Raw genomic sequence first — 14,230 nt, forward strand, 5'->3', positions numbered from 1 at the left:
TTCCCCCCCCCCGAGGCCTAGTTGATAACCAAAGCCGCGGTTCCCGTAGCGGCGGTGCCGCACGAAGATAAGCTGCTCATTAATCACCGAATGCAAGCGCAACAAACGCTTCTTTGCTGATAAGAATTCTGAAAAGTTGCTTATTCCTTTCACGACAACTTTTCGCAAAATTGTACATAAACACAGTTGACCCGCATGCCTTATATTATAATATTGCACAATGATGGATGGTATGCTGAAATGTAATCAATTGGTCTGACGGTATTTACAAGTACTGCACACAACTGTCTCCATACATTAGCATTAAAACAACAATAAATTAGCATACGAGCCAATATTGTTGATGAGTGAAGTTGTGGATGTCCCTAAAATGTTTTCGGAAAAAAAAAAAAAAAATTCCAGAATTTCTTTGTTTGGATGGTAGACGTATCATTTAATTCATTCCTGTTCAATCTTTGTATTCTTAGAGGTCAGACACCGGCCGAATCTGACTTCCAATTGCTAGAAGTGGCACGGCGCCTGGAGATGTACGGGATCCGTCTCCACCCAGCCAAAGACCGCGAGGGCTCGCGTTTAAGCCTTGCCGTGGCACACACCGGCGTCCTGGTCTTTCAGGTGAGCTTCACTAGATTCGGAGATCTTTTTGATCCCATTCTTACTTGATTGTATTCATTTCCATAGGGGCACACGAAGATAAACTCTTTCAACTGGTCCAAAGTACGTAAACTGAGCTTCAAGAGGAAACGTTTCCTCATCAAGCTCAGGGCTGATGGAAATGTAAGTTTATTGAACAAATTGTGTACGAAAAGGCCAAATTTTGCAAAGCATTTTGTGTGTGTGTGTGTGTTCCCCAGAGTTCATATCAAGATACTCTGGAGTTTCTCATGGCCAGCAGAGACTGTTGTAAAGTCTTCTGGAAGATCTGTGTGGAATACCACGCGTTCTTCCGGCTCTTTGAGGAACCCAAACCCAAGCCCAAACCCGTGCTGTTCACGCGAGGCTCCTCTTTCAGATTCAGGTAACAAAAGCTCACGTTACGGGGCTGCTCTTTTTCTCTCGGGGTGGCGTCAACGGTGTGAATTCTGCTCACCTTGAATGGCCTCCCTCAGTGCCTCTGCTTGTCTCCACAGTGGCCGCACGCAGAAGCAGGTGATTGACTTTGTGAAGGAGTCTGAGTTCAAAAAGCTCCCGTTCGAAAGGTGAAAAGCCTTTGACATATTTGATTCTTGCCGGAGTGTTGCTTTTAACTCTGACCTTCGGCGTTCTGTCTGCTAGGAAACACAGTCGAGTCCAGCACAATAGCCGCCTGTCGCCTTTGCCTTCTCCACGCTACCAAAAAGTGCCAAAAGAAGTGAGTTGTTTTTTTTTGTTTTTTACCAATTTTACCCCTCCCACGAGTTTTAAACCCCTATTAAAACTTAAAACTTATTCAAACCATTTTTAAAAACCTTCCCACTCTTTCGACGTCAAGAATTGGGAAAAAATATCAGATAATATCACTTTGAATATAACTTTAATATATCAATTGAAAAAGACTCAATCTTTATTCATAGTTAACTCAATCACGCCAGACATTTCAGACCCTCTTTTACCCTAACGTTTAAAAAAAAATGAAAAAAATATAAATAAGTTCCTGGGATTGAATGGCTGGACTGTGAAAAGACAAATAAATTCGTCAATGGCAGTGAATGAGTTAAAGAGCAAAGCGTTGTTTATTTAAATACCAAAATGTTCAACCAAACCATATACTAATTTCATCTAGCAAAGTCTGCTAGCTTGATGCTAACATATAATGCCAAACACCATAGACTAGGCTAATAGAAGTTACTTTAGATATTAGGTTACAGCCATATAGCTCTGGTGGAGCAAATAATATAAAAATGCTGAACTGTATTGCGCCGAAGAGGTGTCCTCATCTTCTTGCTGTTATTATCACCGGTCAACAATTTTATACAAAATTTCTTCATCAGAGATTGCATGTACATTTTTCTAGATGTTTATTTATTTTTTTTTATGTGCTGATTCCAATTTTTAGGAAGAATAATAATGATAATATAATAGCAATAAAGTAATATATTTAGGACTGTAATTCAGGGCTAGGTTAAGCAACAGGTGGAATTTTTTTCTCTGATATGTTATAGGATTAAATTGCAACCTATGGTAAGATCATTATTGCGCAAGCTTTTGTAGGTCAAAGTTAAAAAATGAAAATATATCAAAAACCTGACGTGCTTGAAAAAAGTAAAGACATTTTTTAAATATGTGTTAAAAATACAATATTACAATACAATTATAAATTTGGACTTGGTTATCTATGTACTGTAAAAACCTAGATAAAATCATCACTTAAAAATCTGCGGGGCGGGAACGATGAACCAGATGTAGCGGGGGTTCGCTGTACAAGATTTTAGCATCAATAATTGCTAACTCTCCACTCCAGAGTGGAGCTCTCGGGGACCGAGTTGATGCTCCTTCGCAGCACCAGTGGCAGGAGTCGGCACTGGTGAGTTCGCAAGAAACACCCGAAGCCCGGGGCAGCCCGGCTCACCGGAACAGCGGCCACGAGGAGAGATCGCCGTCCGGGAAGGAGGAGACGAGCGGTTCCACTCGGCCGGCTCGCCTCGAACAACTGGCAACAGGTTCAGCATCTCGGGCTGCTAAAGGCGGCTGCTTTTCGACCTGCTCTGAGAAAGATAGGGATTATAATATAGGCAATAGGGATCCGGTTGGTTGGACTCAGAACTACATGGAGCAGGTTGCGTTTCAGCATGGGGGGGACTCGAGAAGCGTGAATATGCCTGTGCGGGTCCAGGAGGAGGAGTTTCAAGGCGCTATGCAGTGCAGGGAGCACTCTAGTTCTTCTAAACCGTCACATGTTATGATTGCTGAGATGGACGTTGCCGCCATGCGTAGGCCACATAGTAGAAATAAACACAACAGTAGCCCGGTCATGTTCCAACACGTGACCGGCTCACCAGTTGTCCCCGCCAGTCCCGTTATGGGCACCTTCCGTCCATCTGGCTCCTTCAATCATGCCGAGCAAAACGGCTACGCGAGCACCGAAGCCACGCCAAGCCGCTCCCACCACTCTCGGAAGCGCCACAAAGCCAAGCACCGCCCTCAGGCCAACCCGGATCTGGCGACTTCCTTTCCCGGGCGAGAATCGCAACCTGTTCTGTCTCACGCTGAGCGGATGGCTGTTCTCGAGCGCCGCATGCTAGCCAACGGGCTCTCGCCGCCGGGCAAAACTAAGGCCGGTCCAGGGCGCAAACGCCAGGGCGGAGCCGCACATGTGGGGGCAGTTGAGATGAGCGAAGGCTGTAACACAAGCGCTTCAGAGTCCAGTGAGTCCGAGGTGGAGGTCAATAAGGGGGATGGCAACAGCCGGCTTGTGTTTGGGGATCCGGCCGAGGCCACTTCGGCCATACCGAGAAACAAGTTTTCCTTCGGTAGCCTCCAGCTGGATGAGGAAGCGGATGAGGACACGTGCCGCACGTTCAGCGATGACGATAGCTTTCAGATAATCAACGGCTAGTTAAAAGAACAGTGAACCTTTACCAAGCCGAAGTATTTTGCTTTAACGATGTCTCAATTCACTCATATTGACGTACTCAGTGTGAAATCTGGTCCTTTTCAGTTGCTTGGTTGTATCTGCCGCCATCTAGCCGCAGATCATTTGTTTATTCTGACTGTCGCTTTTCGTAGCTGGCATAAGTACATGAACAAATATATATTATTTGTAGTAGTTAAAAATATTTTTCGTGCTTATTACCGGTAGGTGAAATTGGCTAATCTGCCGTCCAAGCAGTTGAACCTCACCTATTTTTCTAAATTTTACGGTAACGAAATGTCTCACAGGTCCTCCTGGAATTAAATTTTTTTTTTTTTTTTTATCAGTTCCGCTTTTTTTGTAGTTGCGTAATGGAGACATTTCCCTTTCCCAGCCTGTATGAATAAGAAATGCTTTTTTTTAAAACGGTCCCAGAAAATCACAAGTGCCGTGTTAAGATTTAACGTGATTGAATACACCACAGACTTTTTGGCACAAACTCTTGTTTTCCTTTTGTGCTCGGAACAAAGTTTGCAAAGATGTTCGAAGACCTGTTGAATGTGGGCTTTAACTATATGCCTTATGACTTAAAATATGGAAGGAAAAACCTAAAAGCATCTATCTTTGGTCTAAAAACATAATCTGTGCATTCTTACATGTTTAATTGTGGTCTGACGAGGTCCTAGATACAAGACGGGTCAGTTTAACATCTTAAAGTCACCAGACGCTCTATTAGGTACACCGGTCCAGTCTAATATGGTCCGATCCAATAACATTTCTATATTTGCAAAGAAAGCTACAGTGTACTGAAGTCGGTACCAGCAGCGCGGTTCCTATAATCACCTTCGTGGCGAAGAACGTTTTTGTATTCAGCTCGCGTTTGGGATCTCATTCGATTGTGCAAATGTACCTAATTATGTACCCCGTGTGTATATTCCATGAGATACCAGTGGTGGCCTGCTCAGATTCAGACTGTAGTTTGAACTTCCCCTTTACTCTTTGCACTTGAATAGTGTATTCATCTAACCATCTCAAGGTACATCAAGTAGCTTCATTGTACACAATGCACTTTGTTTCCATCTTTTGTAATCGTTCTGCTTCGGGGCCGCTTCGGTGTACTTGTTGACTTTGTGTTGTGTCACCTTTCTATGCACTTGTCTGTCTGCATGAAACTGTTGTCTGTTTTTTCTGTTTTTCCATACGCAAGCTGTAACCGCATGTACAGTAAACCCGACGGGTCTTTCACTGCGTGGCGATCAAACAAGCATGTTCCCATTTCTGCATTGAATCCCAATGATGCAGCTAATGTTTAATTTTCTGCATTCTTTTTGGAAACTTTTCGATCTTACCTTTTTTCTTATTAGACCACTGCAGTTTTGGAAATTTTTTTTTTTTTTTTTTTTTGGTCATGCACGGGGGATGTAACGATTAATCGAAAATCCATTTCAAATCGATTCGCCCCCGATTAATCGATTCCCTCGATTCCTTGAATCGATTCATCGAAAATCGAGTTGCTTAAATTCATCTAGAAAATGATGTCTTGAATTGTTTTTTCATTCTAGACGCAGAGCACATTTTGATCAAATGATGCTTTTGCGCCAAACATCATCGCGTATTGCGTTTGTGGATGGCCGCAGAACCGCACAAGTGCACAGAGACACGCATGGTAGCAATTTTTTTTAACATCGAAACAAAAATCGGGAACTGAAAATCCAATCGGGGCTTAAGTGAATCATTACATCCCTATCATGCACACTTTTCCCCACTGATCTGGCATGACATCATCATATTTTAATGATGCTGTGTGCTATGTTTGTGGGGACTTGTTTCATGTTTTACTGTCCTGAACTCACTGCTCTTTGCTTGTACTGTCCTTTGAGCATCTGTTAATTTTCAACACATTTTGTTAATGTGACCGTGTTTGTAAGTTATTCAAAATGTGTTACAGGCTTACAGGGTGTCGCATGAATTCTCTCCTTTTTTTTTTTCCCCCCCTGCACTCCCTCCCAACCTTGACTGTTGTGTTTATGTGCTGCGTGTCTTAAGATTTGCATGGACTCTCTTATGTTTATATGAAAGTCAATAAAAATGGCTTTTATGAAGTCAGGTCGCAGAATTCTTTTTACCTTTCAACGTCTCCTTTCATCCTTTCATCATTCCTGACCTGAATAGCTGTAGGGCGTCTCTACTTAGTTGCTGTAATCTTCTGTAGATTTGTCGTGGCATTTTGTGCTCGCTGTTTTGGTGTTCCAGATGAAAACCTATCGATCCAGCGCAGGAAATGTATCAAAATGCTTGTGTATGACATTGTGTATGAATTTAAAAAAAAAAAAAAAATGCATACACTATTCTCGTAATTACCACTACAGTACGACTAATACGATGCCGTGCGGGATTTTTGATACAGCTCATACAATGGATCTTATTAGATTGTGCAGGTGTACCTAATGTTGCGTCCCATGAATGTCGTCCTCCTGCAGTACGTTTTTTTGTTACACAAAGCCTGCCGGTGCCGTCTGGACTACAGAGTGAGTCGCTGCTGAGGTTTTCGCTTCTAGAAGGCAGAGATGCCTCAGCTATCTTTTTAGCGAGGGAAACCTCCCCTGCTCCCTCAAATAGATTCTGTCAATATCTGTCACTTGCTCTTTTTCCCATGACGTATTTATTAGTCACTCATACAATTTCATGAAGCAAGTGAACACTAGGCATCTACAACAAATCATTCAGCCCGTTTCTTTCCGTTGCCGAGTTTTCGCTCACTTTGTCTCGTTCTTCCCAATAGGAGCACTGACAAACAGTCCCTACCTGTCCACGTCCTCCGGCCACTCACACGCTCTGCTTAACGGCCAGACGGCTCTGGAGGTGGGCAGTCACAGCCCCGACGTGCGGCAACCTTCGCCTCTCACCAGCCCCCTCCTCAACGACGCTTGCAGCATTCGGACCGATGATGAAGATGAGGTGCGCCGGAAGGTTTGTGCTTTGTACAAAGTCAAGCAGGTAGTTCAGCAATTTGTAAAAGACTGCGCGCGCCAGATTGAGAATTATTTGATTCATCTGGATTTGGATATTTGTTTACTTCAATATGCACCACATAGGCGGCAGGATTGGGGATAGATATATTTACAATATTTACAATACATTTCTGAAAAATGTCTTTCTGGGAATTTGGCTTGGGAATTTGGGGATTTTTTTAAAGTTGGTCACTTGTCACAAAAAAAAAAAAATAGACATTTTTGTTTCTTCCAGTTTTGCATTGGTTTAATTTTGGTAGTTCACATTAACGAACTACGGTGGGGGTTGCGCAATTTACTCGTACAATATATCAAAATCAATTTTCCCGCGCCCCCAAAAAACAACACTTTGTGTTTTAAATGAAAAATACTATATAATAGTACTGTATTGTATAAAAATTAGTGCTGTTCAGCGATTCAATTTTTTTCACGAATGAATCGCAAAACTTTCCATAATTGATCGCGATTAATCCCTATTTTTCAACTACAATTTTTTACAAAGCTTGGAACCGATATTTACTTGAGTTAAAATCTTGAAATTAATGTAGAAAAAATGTATATGTAATAAAAGTATATTTCGATTCAAAGACTGTTCGATTAGCTTTCTTTGATCCTTGAACGCGATGCTTTTCCTGTAAAATACAATCGTTGAACGATACGCCAAATATGTACAACTAATATGGTATTTGAATTTGGCTTAGCAAATTTAGCCAATTATTTTAGATTTCTCCAATGAGCCGTCGAGCAACATTATAAAGTAAAACTACTTAAAAGTCCGTCTTTGCGACAGTGACTCCCCTCTAAATTTGGCTGCACAGCGAGCAGAGGTCAGCTGCGACAGGGAGTAAATAAAACTTGAGTTAACTGAGTTCATTTCTTTTTAGTGCGTTATAAAATTCAAATGAATCTCCGTAGTTAATGCTTTAACTTTGACGGCCCTAATAAGAATACAATGAAAGATCCAAATATATTAAGCGTGATTACTGCATGTACTGTAGCATTAGTGATGATGGCGACATCAAGATCTGGAGTTGTTCTTGGCTGAACCTCCTTTTTGTTTGATGCCTTGGCAGAGGTTCCCCACAGACGGGGCCTACTTCATCGCCAAGGAGCTGCTGACCACAGAGAGGACGTACGTCAAAGACCTGGAGGTGGTGACCGTGGTAAGATGACTCCGGGGCGCCACTTCCTGACGTGTCGCTTTACTGTTTGTTTTCTCCTCTCGCCGTCCTCTGGGGGAGAGCGCATCAATTATCTGGGTCGGCTGCGCCATCGAGGCAGGCGGTGGGTGACATGGGCAGATTTTTGAAAGATTACATTTTTGGAGCCATTCTCCACACTACGCACTGGGAAGTGTCTAAATCGCTCAAGGCCACTGACGCGTCACTGTTTCTATTTGAAGAGATTTACACGAGCTCTGTCTGCCTATTTCTGACTTTATGTCGATTTCACGCATCAATTGAAGCGTGAAAATTATTTATTTAGTCGGAGTTCTCAGGAGATTCAGTAGAACGCTCACGATGGTTACAACTTTGGGTACGCCCGCAGGTACGCATTTAAGGACAGCCAATCCAAATGCTGTATCAACACATTGACTGCCATTGACGTATTTATTAGTCCAGCCATTCTATCCCAGGAATTTATTGTTATTTTTTTCGATTTTTTTTTTTTTTTTTTTTTTTTTTTTCAAACATTAGGGTAAAAAAGGGTCTGAAAAGGTATGGCAGTGAGTTAAAAGTTGTTTCTGTTTTATTGTTGCTGCTGCTGGCAGTGTCATCCATCTGTTTTCTATACTGTTTATTCTGTTCAGTCACGGTCAAACGTAGCTTTAGCTAGTCCCAGCTGACGTTGGGAGAAAGGCAGAAAAAAAGACTTATTTTGACAAAGTTAGCAGGAGAAAGTACGGATGCCCTGAGATATTGCATGACCCGACTCACAAGAAAAAAGAGAGAAAAAAAAACTCCATATGATGCGCCTACCGCAATCATGTGAACAGTAGAACTAATCTTGTGTCAATCCTCTTAGTTTGTGCTGGTGTTCCTAATGTTGTGGCCTGTGAATATTTTAAAGTGCGCTTCAACGTGTACAAATCTCTCTTCTTGACGCTTTTATCACCTTGCTATCTTCAGCAAAAAAGTCTCTCCTATCTCATAAATATTTGGGTTGGCTTGTGTCCCATCTTTCTTCAGCCATGCGCGCCATCTCGCTAAATCCCTTCAGCCGTACGTCGCCGTTGAAGTCATCTTGAACTGCCGGTGCACCCCACCCCAAAAGACCCTCGTCCTTTTCCCAGCTTTTAATAAAGCTCTTCTATTGTCTGTATCCAATTCAATTTTTCTTTTATTAAACAGATTATAATCCCCCAAGAGGAAATTTGAATTACACTCTGCTGTGTGAGCTCTTTTGTGCAACTAAATGACGCTTTTAAGAATGAGTTATTAATGAATTTATTTTTTTTAATTCGCATTGCAGTTTTAAGGACTTCAATGTCGCAAGGTAGAACACAGAATCAATTATTTTTTCTTAATCATTAATATCCATCTATCCATTCCTCATATCTTAATTCACTTTGGGTAAGAGGCAGGGTACATCTTGGACTTGCCCCCAGCCAATCGCAGGGCACATGTAGAAAAACAACGGTTCATACTCGCATTCTCACCTATTCAAAGGAAGTCAACCCAAAGATATTTTTCTCAAGAATATGTTCCCAGCAGGCCCACTAGTTGAAACACGGCATTCTGATTAATTTTGCGCTTGTGGAATTCTAAATTAAGTAGCAAAATGCACTTGTTTTTAGCCATCTCCGGTGGCGGCCATTTTGTCTTTTGTCGACTGAAAATGACATCACAACTGCTCACAACGACCAATCACGGCAGACTTGTTTCCTGAATCTGAGCCGTGATTGGTCGTTGTGAGCAGTTGTGATGTCATTTTCAGTCGACAGAAGACAAAATGGCCGCCCCCAGAGATGGCTAAAAACCAGTGGAGTAACACTTATTCCACAAGCGTAATATTTATCAGAATGTCCTGTTTCAACTAGTGGGCTTGCATAGAACATATTCTTGGGAAAAAAAATGTTTGCGTTGACTTCGCTTTTAAGTGTCTTCGATGAACCTAACAGTCGGAACTTCGAGGCAGACATTCAAACCACTAACATGACCCGCCGCGCTTATTAATATTCGTTTCAAAAGAATATGACGAAAGGTCATCAAATCAAATGTCGAATTGCATTTTTATCTGTGCATATTTTGGCTTAAAAGTGGGAAAAAAAAAAGAGTAAGACACATGAAATAAATCCCAAATTATTCATGCCATTTCAATACAACCAAGTGCAATGTTCTAAATGTATAATTGATTAGAATGTTCTATATTAGGCTTCATAAATGATCAGGATGCTTGAGAACGGTGCAGAATTTGCTGCGCCCTCAAAATTGTGCAGGATTAATTTTCCGCATGACATGTGGCAATAATCATCATTAATATCTCAAACACCTCTTTTGACACTTTAATTTCCAGCCAGAAGGTTCAACAAATAATTATTCACTTTCATTCAAAATTTGACCGGGGTATTAAAAATTTAGGATTAAGTGTGTACCACTGATCTCTCACTCTCGCTTTTTTTTTTCCCCCCCATTCGTTATTCTGACATTGTACGGACTGTTTCCATTTCGAATTGACAGGCGAAAAGATGGCATTTTAATTTCCTCACGGTCTCCTTCTTTTTTCAGTCTTTCCAGAATGCCGTCGGACAGGAAGAGGACATTCCGGACTCCCTCAAGAAGGCCGTTTTCTCCACGCTTGAGCCGCTGCACAAGTTTCACGTGGGCTTTCTCAGGGAGGTGGAGCAGAGGCTGGCTTTGTGGTGAGACTCACTTCGCACCCCGGCGTGAAAAAAAAACAAAAACACACGCAACAATGTTTTGGGTTTTGCTTTTAGTTTAATCGTTACTTTCGTGAGAGCGGCGAGCCGCTGTCCCCATGGCAACGGTCATGCTGCATGAGGCAGACATTTCCTCTCTGTCGGGTTTGGGCTGTCTGATCTCTTTTAATGATGCCGTGCTTTCCCCAAAACACATGATAGTGACTCGCGGCCATGTGGTTAAGTCAACGTGGATGTCGGAACTGCAGTCATTGTTGTTTTTTAATCTCACATCGGATTATTCTGTTGTAAGTGTAAACTCCAAATGACGTTTTAACGTAATCTGCTGACAGGATATGATGCACACACAAAGTGAGACACCTGGGCACCTGTTATTCAACATGAACAGTTGGAAATGGAAGAAAGTCAGGTGGTTTAAATCCGTGTTTTTCAAACTCCGTGCCACGGCGCACTGGTGTGCCGCGAGATATTGTCAGGTGTGCCGTGGGAAATCACCCAATTTGTGTGCCTGCGCGGTCCAGCGCCTGGCAGCGTAATCATGCCTTTACTACGTTGTAGTACTCTTCCATACCAGCAGGTGGCAGCGGCAGCAGCTGGTAGCTAATTGTCTTTGTTTAGAGACAAGCGAACTAGTGACGCATGTTTATCCAATCAGGCCCGCGTTTCACACTGAGTAAGTCTCAACATGAAACATTCTAAAATACTTTTGTCTTTATTTAATTCCCATTCAAGATGTTATAATATAACATCATTCTTCAATATTTTTATATTAACACTTGTTCAAATTAATTTTTTTTTTTTTTTTCACGAATACAGCTGATGGTGTGCCGCGGGTTTTTTTTTTCCAATGAAATAAATGTGCCTTGACTCCAAAAAGTTTGAAAAACACTGGTTTAAGGGTCACTAATGTTTTACGATCTCTTTCCCCATAAAGTTAGACGAGTATAATTCATTTGAAGTGGTTTGCCACGACTTCTGATTGATCAACTGACCGATTGATATTTTCATCCCTACGTCCGTTTCTATAACGTTTGTTATACCCTGGATTGGTGGCCAGTCGATTGCGTGCATATTTTTGGGGTCACATGAATGCGATTCAAACCCAGAATTCCACAACTGTGAGACAGACATGCTGAACACCCCCAAAAAATCCAAATAAAAGACGATTTAAATCAAAGAGTCAATAACATCACGTTCTAAAGCCTCTACTCAAAGGCGACACCTTGTGGCTAATTCGGCTCTTTGAAACACTTCTCATCCAAGCTTCAAGGATTTTTCCCTCTTGACTTTTTGTTGATTTGCCATCAAATGATTTTGAGGGGATGCTGCTGCTGACTCATTAAAAGTGCCGACGTTTATCTTACAGGGAAGGGCGTTCCAACGCTCACATTAAAGGAGACTACCAGCGCATCGGAGACGTCATGCTGAAGAACTTGCAAGGCTTAAAGGTTTGATGAATTCGACTCTTATCATCTCCATACGACTGACGAGAGCCTCATTAACACGCCGCTCCATCCACAGCCGCTGACAGCCAACCTGCATAAACAGAGTGACGCCCTGACGGAGCTGGAGAAGGCGTGCAGGGCGTCGCGCAGGTTAGAAGGCCTCTGCCGGGACTTTGAACTGCAGAAGGTGTGCTACGTGCCCCTCAACGTCTTCATCCTGCGCCCTCTGCACCGACTGGTGCACTACAAGCACATTCTGGAGCGTCTGTGCAAACATTACCCGGCGACACATGTGGACTTCAGGGACTGCAGAGGTAACGCAATCAGCGTTTAGTACAAGTTAGGACCTGCGGAACTTGTAGTACAAGCGAGACAAGTTTTTTTTTTTTTCAAATCAATTCAATGTGTTTTTTTTAATTTTTTTTTTTCATACCAAAGTAGCAAGTTGTGACCTTGTAGATGTGTTATGTGAACTTATGTTAGAGTTTTACAATTTCCGACTGTCTGTGAGGCGTTGAAGGTATCTGAATGTGACTGAATTAGTGAATTGTGGGAGAGTGAACTGTTGTTTTTAGAAGTGTAAGTAAAACAGTTGTGCGGGCAGTTGGGCTGTGAAATTAATTATTAATTCATATATGATATACGATTAAAAAATTGGGATAATCGTAAGAAAAACGATTGTTAATATGCATTTATATCCAACGCACAGTTTGTTTACACTCAACTAAATCATATTTTATGAATTTATACATTTGCACCTTTTATTTTGTAATAACTAATTTTATACAATTTTGTTTGAAACTTGCATAATTATAGTGTTTGAAAGAAATTGATTTGTCTTTATATTTTTTACATTTAAACATGTTCTTGTTTTGTACCCAAAAAATAAATAATCGTTTGAGTAATCGTGATTTCAATTATTAGCAAAATAATCGTGATGAATATTTTTTTTCATAATCGAGCAGCCCTATAGCAGACAGCAAATTGACAACTAAAAAAAAAATATCAATGATGTGACAATGAAGCTCCTCCCCTCATTTCAAGGTAGTTCTTTGGCAGCAAGTGGCCAGATGTCACTGGTGCAATACTTTAACATAAGACAGTACTTTGGCCTATGCCTAACATAGATGAAATAAGGGACAAAATGTTGGGGAAAATAAAATATGATCAGTAATAACAAAAATAAACTATGAAAAATATATATGCCAATACATCTAAGAACTCTACTTGTTTTAAATTATTCAATTAACTATATATTATTTCGTCATTTGTTAACTTGTTGCAGACTTTATTCTAATAAATCTCAAGGACAGTTAAATACTTTTGCAACTGGATGCTCCGTTCTAGAGATAAAAGTGTAGATGGGCTTTTGGAACACAAATCCCTTGATTGTGGATATATTGTGTATGCCAAATCAATTTTAATGAGTGTCACTTCCCCTGCGCAGCTGCTCTGGCAGACGTGTCCGAGGTGGTGGAGCAGCTCCAGGGCAGCATCGTGAAAATGGAGAACTTCCAGAAGCTGTTGGAGCTAAAGAAGGATCTGATTGGCGTGGACAATCTTGTTGTTTCCGGTCGGGTAAGTCGGAATTTATCGACAGTTATCCAGTTAGGGTTTTTTGTGTTGTTTTGCTTTTATTTAAAATTGGTGTTGATTTTTTTTTTTTTCTTAGGAGTTCATCAGGTTTGGATGCCTTAGCAAGCTGTCTGGAAAAGGCCTACAGCAACGAATGTTTTTCTTGGTAACAAGTCACGTTTTCATATTAGACATGAATTCATTAGCAATTTTTTTTTTTATTATTAAAAACTACCCAAAAAATGTAAGTTACAACGGTTCATTGTTTCCCACAGGTGCTTGTGCCTTTTTTTTTTTTTTTTGAAAAGTTTGAAAAGTGTTCTTATATTCTATACAGTAAAATACTTTGCATACCTATGAAAGGTACCATTTTAAAATAAGACTGTCCTTATAATTTGTTTTAGGTCTTTTTTTTTTTTTTTAAATAAAAGCCGATAATGATATGATGAAGTATTATTAATAATCAACAACGCAAAAGGTTAACAAACATTTGGACTTAAAAGTGTGAGCTCACTATTTGGCAAAGTCTTAAAAAGAACTATTCATAAGCTACTATCAGTTATAACTGTCAAGTAGGAAACTTATCTTGAATTGTAAATTACTAATACAAAGCAAAACAATTCATTGAGAGAAAAAAAAGTACAATGGTACAATACTCTGTCATTTTACTACAGCTGTACAGTGATTAAAAAATGTTACTGATGTGAAAAAATATTGATGCACATGTTTCAAAATGGCTTAATGTTGAACTTGTTCCTATTTTCTTCCA

The 14,230-nt window shown here is 40.8% G+C and overlaps 1 protein-coding gene across 5 annotated transcripts in view; it reads left to right on the top strand.

Annotated features, from left to right (window-relative positions):
* LOC147136570 (FERM, ARHGEF and pleckstrin domain-containing protein 1) overlaps nt 1-14,230 on the top strand; it is a 50,692-nt gene that overhangs the window by 28,884 nt on the left and 7,578 nt on the right. For 4 of the 5 annotated variants that reach the window (XM_086051463.1, XM_086051467.1, XM_086051465.1 and 1 more), the window contains 13 exons: nt 468-615; nt 682-777; nt 855-1,018; nt 1,131-1,199; nt 1,276-1,351; nt 2,441-2,639; nt 6,333-6,520; nt 7,635-7,724; nt 10,290-10,423; nt 11,808-11,889; nt 11,963-12,200; nt 13,334-13,464; nt 13,559-13,627. In XM_086051463.1, coding sequence (XP_085907589.1) covers nt 468-615; nt 682-777; nt 855-1,018; nt 1,131-1,199; nt 1,276-1,351; nt 2,441-2,639; nt 6,333-6,520; nt 7,635-7,724; nt 10,290-10,423; nt 11,808-11,889; nt 11,963-12,200; nt 13,334-13,464; nt 13,559-13,627 — 1,684 coding nt within the window. The remainder of the gene's footprint in view (nt 1-467; nt 616-681; nt 778-854; nt 1,019-1,130; nt 1,200-1,275; nt 1,352-2,440; nt 2,640-6,332; nt 6,521-7,634; nt 7,725-10,289; nt 10,424-11,807; nt 11,890-11,962; nt 12,201-13,333; nt 13,465-13,558; nt 13,628-14,230) is intronic. The other variant, XM_086051466.1, reaches the window with a different exon arrangement.

This window comes from Filicampus tigris, chromosome 14, assembly GCF_054856515.1.
Source record: "Filicampus tigris isolate MCC_2025a chromosome 14, RoL_Ftig_1.0, whole genome shotgun sequence".
Classification (NCBI taxonomy): domain Eukaryota; kingdom Metazoa; phylum Chordata; class Actinopteri; order Syngnathiformes; family Syngnathidae; genus Filicampus; species Filicampus tigris.